A 7,650-nucleotide genomic window follows, 5' to 3' on the forward strand; every position below is an offset into this window, starting at 1 on the left:
GCTAAACCCCCAAAACCTCCCGTAAACCCCCAAACCCTCCCCTAAACCCTCAAAACCTCTCCTAAACCCCCAAACCCTCCCGTAAACCCCCAAAACCTCCCCTAAACCCTCAAAACCTCCCGTAAACCCTCAGAACCTCCTTTAAACCCCCAAACCTCCCCCAAACCCTCAAACCCTCCCCTAAACCCTCAAACCCTCCCTAAACCCTAAACCCTCCGCAAACCCTAAGCGGACCCGCAAGCCACTCGGTGAACTCGCGTTCGTTGATGGCGCTCTTTTGGTGTTCGTCGAGAGCGTTGAAGACAACGCCGAGGTCAGTGATGTCGAACTGGATTTGACCTGCTGTTGCGTCTGCTGCCAATCTGTTGAACTCCTCGAGCTGCAGCCCGTGGGCGGGGTCGGTGAGGGCGTACTGGCGAAAGGGCTCTGCTGCTGCTGCTGCTGCTGCTGCTGCTGCTGCTGCTCCTGCTGCTGCGGGCCAGCGGCCTTTGGAGGAAGCCAGCAATGCCCGGCGAAGACGCTCCAGACGCAAACTCTTCCGCGCCCCTATCAGCAGCCCTGCTGCTCCTGCTGCAGCGACCCAGAGGCCCAGCAGCGCTGCTGCTGCTGCGCGCAGCCCGCTGCTGCTGCTGCTGCTGCTGCTGCTGCGCAGCGCGGAAGGCAGCCCCGCAGCAGACAAGCAGCAAGACAACAAACAGCCCAAGAAGATCAAAAACAAACTCTTGAATGTCAGTCGAGTTAAAAAACGAAAGTGCCGACGAATTAAAGTCCGGTGTCTCCCCGCCCAGCGGGGGCTTCCGGGCACATCTATGAGCATCAGGAAGAAGCCAAAGAGCCTGCAGCAGCAAGCAGCAAACAGCCCCACACCTGCTGCAGCAGCAGCAGCAGCAGCAGCAGCAGCAGCAGCGGGGGAGGGGGGAAGGCGGGGCAGACAAGGAGCGGCAAGAGAGAACCGAGCTCCCCGCCAAATCCCGCAGCAGCAGCAGCAGCAGCAACAATGCAGCAGCTGCTGCTGCTGCAGCAACAACGCAGCAGCAGCAGCAGCAGCAGCAGCAGCAGCAGCAGCAGCGTACACGAGGAAGATGGAGACGACGAGGGAGGGCAGGTCGAAGCCGGCGAGGCTGCAGAGAGCAGCAAGAAGGCCTCCGGCGAAGACCGAAAGAGCAGCAGCAAAAAAAAGAGTTGAAGATTTGCAATTAAGTCTTAAAAGAGTTTCTTCAAGACGAGCTCCTCCACTCTCGACTTGTTCTGCCAAGTGCGCAGCAGAAGAGGGCACTGGCGGGTACGGAGAGGCCTCCCCCGTCATCAGGCCCTGCGCGTCTGCAGCAGCAGCAGCAGCAGCAGCAGCAGCAGCAGCAGCAGCAAACGCAACGCACACACGCCTCAAACTCGCCACGCAGCCGCAGTGGGCGCGCCGCTGCTGCTGCTGCTGCTGCTGCAGCAGCAGCAGCAGCAGCCGACGGGGGCACGCGGGACACACGCAAGGGATTCGCGCGGCTAAGGCAGCTGCAGCTGCTGCAGCAGCTGCAGCAGCTGCAGCAGCGGCTGCTGCTGCTGCTGCTGCGGCTGCTGCTGCTGCGGACGCAGCCAGCGGCAGCCTCGAGTCAATGCCAAGAAGCCCAAGCTCGAACTCTAAAGTGGGAGGTAAAAACAAGGTCAACAGGGCCCCGCTGCTGCTGCTGCTGCTGCTGCTGCGGCGGGTGCTGCTGCTGCTGCTGCTGCTGCCTTGGTGAGTTGCTGCTGTCTCGCCAAGCCTCACTCCCGACTTTCGGGGAGGTGAGCCGGAAATATGCAGGGTCGCTGGAAAAGGGCTTAGGGTTTAGGGTTTAGGGTTTAGGGTTTAGGGTTTAGGGCTGCGGTTTCGCTGGGTCCTATCTCACCGGCCGCGGTGGCCCCGGCGGGCGCCTCTGTGTACATCTTGGGCTGTCTGCTGCAGCTCTCTAAAGTGTATTTGATTATAAGGATTAAAAATGCAGCAAAAGATGCTAAACAAGGGCGAAAACGCATATAAACAGCAGCACCTTTTCAGCAGCAGCAGCAGCAGCAGCAGCAGCCACAGCCACAGCCAGCAGCAGCAGAACGAGCGGCCCGGCTCGGCGGCGCAGAGGCCTCTGGCGTCGGCTGCCGCCTGGGGCCCCCTTTTCGATCTTTCAACGCAATTGTTTCTCCAAAATGGATTTATTTTGATCAAATTCCGCAAAAAAAGATCCATTTGAGTGGACAAACGCCGATTCTCCAGCAGCACACGGCCGCGGGGTGTACGTACACCGCGCCGCCGCCGCGCCGCCGCCGCCGCCTCCCCGCCGCTTCTCTCCGCCTCTTTGGCGAAGCCTCGGGGCTTAAAAAGGCATTTTAAATTAATTTATTTCTTGTTTTTCATGTCTCAAGCAGGCAGGAGCTTCTCCTGCGAACGCGGGCAGCTAGCTAGCTAGCTAGCTAGCTAGCCACGCGGGCCCGCCACAAACCCTTGTCTCGCTGCAGCAGCAACTCAACTTAACCCCCTTGTGTGGAGAGCGTGGCTTTTGAGGCTGGACCGCTGCTGCAGCAGCCCAGCAGCACCCCTAACCCTAAACCCTAAACCCTAAACCCTCAGTCTCGAGCCCTCAGCCCTAGCCCCCAAACCCTAGACCCTCAGCCAAAGACCCTGAGCCCTCAGTCGTAAACCCTAAACCCTCAGTCGCACGCTCAGGCCCTAGATCCCCACTCCGAAACCCTAAACCCTCAAGGCCAAACCCTAAACCCTCAAGGCCAAACCCTAAACCCTCACGGCCAAACCCTAAACCCTCACGGCCAAACCCTAAACCCTCACGGCCAAACCCTAAACCCTCACGGCCAAACCCTAAACCCTCAAGGCCAAACCCTAAACCCTCAAGGCCAAACCCTAAACCCTCAAGGCCAAACCCTAAACCCTCAAGGCGAAACCCTAAACCCTCAAGGCCAAACCCTAAACCCTCAGCCCTAAACCCTCGAACGCACTGCTTGAAAAGCCCCCACTCAAACCCTAGCCTCTCAAACCCTCTCCCCAATGTGGGGCCCCTAGGGTTTGGCCGAGGGTTTAGATAAAATTCCAAAACCCCAAAAAGTGTTTTCACTTTTGTTTTTTCTCTCCACTTCTTTCTCAAGCCCCCTTAGCTAGCCAAAGCCGCCTGCAGCACCTCCAGCAAAGCACCGCAGCAGCTGCAGCTAGCTAGAAGAGGCTGCAGCTAGCTAGCTGCAGCTGCAGCTAGCTAGCTGCAGCTGCAGCTAGCTAGAAGAGGCTGCAGCTAGCTAGAAGAGGCTGCAGCTAGCTAGAAGGAACTGCAGCTAGCTGGGGCTGTTGTTGCGGCTAGTTGGCCCTATCCGTAAGAGCCTGTAGCTCACTGTGGCTAGCTGGGACTAGCTGTGGCTAGCTGGGACTAGCTGTGGCTAGGTGGGGATACCAATGGCTAGCTATGGCTAGCTGTGGCTAGCTGTGGCTAGCTGAGGCTATTTTGGCCAGCTAGGGCTAACTAGACTGACTGGGGCTGGCTGCAGCTGGCAGATGAAACCCTATCTTAGGGTTTAGGGTTTAGGGTTTGAGATCTAGGGTTTATGAGCTACAAATATGGTGAATGACGAGCGTTCCTACAGACACAGACCCCGGAAGCTTGCTGCTGCTTCTTGTCTGCAAGAGTTCAGCAGCAGCAGCAGCAGCAGCAGCAGCAACAACAACAGCAGCAGCAACAGTAACTAGGCCAGAACTAGTAGCTAGACCAGCAACAGCAGCAGGGAAACCAGCAGCAACAGCGGCTAGACCAGCAGCAGCAGCAGCAAAACCAGCAGCAGCAGCAGCAGTAGCTGCAGCAGCGAGTCTGGCATCTTAACCGGAAGCAGCAGCAGCTAGAGCAGCAGCAGGACCAGCTGGAGCAGCAGCAGCAGCAGCAGCAGCAGCAGCAGCAACGCCAAGTCTAATTAAGACTAAAGCTGCTTCTCCAAATTATTTTATTTTGCTGCTGTCTTCTTTTCTTAAAAAGAACTGCAGCAAGAGGAAACAGCCGCTGTGAAGATATGATTGGCTTAGGGTTTAGCGCTATGGCCTAAACCCTAAACCCTCAACACTAAACCCTAAACCCTCGAGGGTTTAGGGTTTAGCCGCTAGCCCTCCGTTTACTGGCTGCTTCCCTTCAAATCATTTACCTCAAACATTTCTAAAATGTTTCCAAAGTCCCTAAAAAGGGCACTAAGAGGGGCCCCAAAAGGGGACTAAAAAAGGACCCAAAAAGGGCACTAAAAGGGGCCCCAAAAAGGCCCCTTTGGGGCCTCCTGGGGCCCCAAGGGGGCCCCCAGAAGGCCCCAAGGGGCCACAAGGGGAACTACATTTAGGGGCCCCCGGGGGCCCCAGGGGGCCCCCGGGGGCCCCCGGGGGCCCCCTGCCCTTCTGTGGCCCCTTTGAGGCAGGGGCCCCTGGGGCCCCCTCCTTGGGCTGTCTGGGGGGCCCCCCTTGGGGGCCCCTGGGACCCCCTCATTGGGGCCCCCAGGGGGCCCCCCTTGGGGACCCCAGGGGGCCCCCTGCGGCCCCCGTCTGGCTGGGGCCCCCCCTAAGAGGCCCCAGCGTTGGGGCCCCCCTGGGGGCCCCCAGTCTTAGGGGCCTCCTGGGGGGCCCCAGCCTTGGGGGCCCCCCTGGGGCCCCCCAGTCTCAGGGCCCCCCTGGGGGGCCCCAGCCTTGGGGGCCCCCTGGGGGGCCCCATTGTAGGGGCCCCTTTTTATATAGAGGGGCCCTGCTGGGTCTGGGTCTGGCTGGAGTTAAAAAGAATTGTTTTTGATTTTGTTTGTTGATGTCTTTTGTTTCAAAACTCTTTTAATTCTTTTTTCCTTTTGCTCCTGACTGCCTGTTGCTTGGCTCCTCGCCTGCTGCTGCTGCTGCTGCTGCTGCTGCTGTTGTTGCTGCTGCTGCTGCTGCTGCCTATCAGCAGCTCTAGTTAAGAGAGCAGCAGCAAATGGACTGTGGTCTCCGCCCCACACGCCGCTGAGGTGTACATACACCTCACGGGCGCGCACACTCTGCAGGCTAACTGCCGCCATTGGGCCTCATATAAACACAACTAGCTAGCTAGCTAGCTAGCTAGCTAGCTAGCTAACTAGCTAGCTAGCTAACTAGCTAGCTAGCTAACTAGCTAGCCAGCCAACCAGTTAGCTAGCTAGCTGGCTAACTAGCTAGCTAGCTAGCTAAATAGCTGGCTATGTCTCTGGCAAACTGACCAGCTAACTACCTCCCTAGCCAGCTAGCTACCCAGGAAGCGAACCAGCTAGCTAGCTAGCTACCCAGCCAGCTAGCCAGCTAGCTACCTAGCTAGCCAGCTAGCTACCCAGCCGGCTAGCCAGCTAGCTAGCTAGCTAGCTAGCTGGCCAGCTAACTAGCTAGCTAGCTAGCTAGCCAGCTAGCTAGGCTGCCAAAGAGCGCTCCCGCAGCTTTACGGCGACGAATTCAAATGCTGTTTGGAGCAAAGGGGGCCTTTGAGGTGTATGTACACTTGGCGGGCGCAGTGCCCCAAGCCCCGCGCTGCATGCGCAGCTGAGGTGTACGTACAGCTGAGCTGAGGTGTACGTACACCTCAGCTGCGTTCGGGCAGCAGCAGAGACTTCAGCAGCAGCACCAAACGCTCTTCTTCTCCATTTGCTTTCGCCCACTCCTCCGCGCGCACTGCTATCTGCAGCAGCAGCAGCAGCAGCAGCACAGCAGCAGCAGCAGCAGCGGCACAGCAGCAGCATCACCAGATAAGCAGTAGAAGCAGCACAGCAGCAGAAGCACAGCAGCAGCAGCACAGCAGCAGCAGCACAGCAGCAGCAGCACAGCAGCAGGAGGCGCGCAGCAGCAGCAGCAGAAGCAAAAAAATGCGCACTGACGCGGAGAAGCGTGGAGTGCAGCAGCTGCAAGCTGCTGCTGCATGCATCGAGTTAAAAAGCAACAACAAAACTAGAAATAAAAAAAAAGAAATAAAATAAAAATAAAATAAATAAAAAACTGACCAGTGCATGTCCCGCGCGGCGCAGGTGTCTGTACTTGAGCTGTACGTACACCTCAGCAGGCCCCTCAAACTCCGCAAAGGTCGAAAAGTCTGCGACGACAGCAAGCGAGTTGCTGCTGCTGCTCCCGCCTTGCTGCTCGTGCTGCAGCACTTCTGCTGCTGCTGCTTCTGCTGCTGCTGCTGCTGCTGCTGCTGCTGAGGGCCACAGGAAAAGAGATGCCACGCGGTAGGTGCGCAGACAGGGGAAGTCCTTGAGCTGTACAGATAGCGCAACTCGCCTCAAGCTCGCTTCTTCCACGTCCTGTTGCTGCTGCTGCTGCTGCTGCTGCTGCTCTGGCTGTTGGTGCTGCTGCTGGTGCTGCTGCTCTGGCTGCTGCTGCTGCTTCTGCTGTGGCTTCTGCTGCTGCTGCAGAAGAGCATCTACGGTAAGCAGCAGGCGGTGTCGAACGTCTTCTTGCTGCAGGAACTCTTCAATCTGCGAACAGCAGCAGCAATAGCAGCAGCAGCACCAATAGCAGCAGCAGCACCAATAGCAGCAGCAGCAACAATAGCAGCAGCCGCAACAGCAGCAGCAACAGCGGCAGCAGAGCATGACGAGGACCCCCTCACCGACCGCGCTGCACTGCGGCTTCTTCGAGCAGCACCGAGTCGGAGCCATAGCAGCAGCAGAAAAAGCAGCAGCAGCAGCAGCAGCAGCAGCAGCAGCAGCAGCAGCAGCAACCCACTTCTTGCAGCAGCACTTTCTCCTTTCCCTCATTTTGTGTCTCCACCGCCTCGCCGCGAAGAGTAGCAGGAAAGGCAGCAAAGTGGCCGAGGCCCTTCTGCTGCAGTAGCTGCAGCACAAGGAGCGCAGCAGCACGGCCGACCCGCTGCAGCAGCAGCGGCTGCTGCTGCTGCTGCTGCTGCTGCTGCTGCTGCTGCCGGGTGTACGTACACCTGAAGCACTCACCTCACGAAGCGGCTTCGCCTTGGGGTCTAAACTCAGTTCCAGAGCAATTTGCTGCTGCCGCAGCGGCAGCTCTCCCCAAGCGTCTCTGCAGCAGCAGCAGCAGCAGCAGCAGAGACATGCAGCAACAGTGCCAGCAGCAGCAGCACACAAACGGTGCAACAGTACCAGCAGCAGCATACACAAGTAGCAGCGCTAGCAGCATTCCCACGTAGCAACAGCAGCAGCAGCAAAGTTGTGCAGCAGCAGCAGCAGCAAAGTTGGGCAGCAGCAGCAGCAGGCTGATGGAGGCAAAGAAGCGCGCTTACTCGGCGTCTAAGTCATCTTGCTGCTGCAGCAGCTCCGTTTGCTGCAGCAGCTCGAGCAGCAGCTGCTGCGACCCCCTGTGCAGCTGCAGCGCCACTGCAGCAAACGCGGCTGTCACTGCGTCGGACAAGGAGCAGCTAAAGGCCCTTTTGGCCAGCTGCTTTTCTACTTCCTGCAGCAGCAGCAGCAGCAGCAGCAGCAGCAGCGCGAATGGCAGCACAAGCAGCGGCAGCAAGGGCAGCAGCACCAAGCCGCAGCTGTAGCTTTGCGGGCAAACAGACCGAACCGCGTGCTGCTGCTGCGGCGTCTGCGAAGTGAGTGCTTCAGGGCCCCTCAGCAGCAGCAGCAGCAGCAGCAGCAGCAGCAGCAGCAGCAGCAGCAGCAGCAGCAGCAGCAGCAGCAGCAGCAGCAGCA

At 58.6% G+C, this 7,650-nt stretch overlaps 2 protein-coding genes across 2 annotated transcripts; both read right to left on the reverse strand.

Moving 5' to 3' along the window:
• Window positions 1-223: 223 nt before the first annotated feature.
• Window positions 224-1,917, reverse strand: ENH_00013680 (hypothetical protein, conserved; the record flags this gene model as incomplete). Its single annotated transcript, XM_013579063.1, has 3 exons — window positions 224-836; window positions 1,074-1,632; window positions 1,881-1,917. Coding segments are annotated over 3 exons (1,209 nt in total), but the record flags the coding sequence as incomplete, so codon positions are not given.
• A 3,653-nt stretch (window positions 1,918-5,570) lies between these two features.
• Window positions 5,571-7,408, reverse strand: ENH_00013690 (hypothetical protein, conserved; the record flags this gene model as incomplete). Its single annotated transcript, XM_013579064.1, has 5 exons — window positions 5,571-5,666; window positions 5,986-6,459; window positions 6,710-6,817; window positions 6,934-7,018; window positions 7,239-7,408. Coding segments are annotated over 5 exons (933 nt in total), but the record flags the coding sequence as incomplete, so codon positions are not given.
• Between the last annotated feature and the right edge of the window lie 242 nt (window positions 7,409-7,650).

This window comes from Eimeria necatrix, genomic scaffold (assembly GCF_000499385.1).
Source record: "Eimeria necatrix Houghton genomic scaffold, Enh_scaff1431, whole genome shotgun sequence".
Taxonomy (NCBI): Eukaryota; Apicomplexa; class Conoidasida; order Eucoccidiorida; family Eimeriidae; genus Eimeria; species Eimeria necatrix.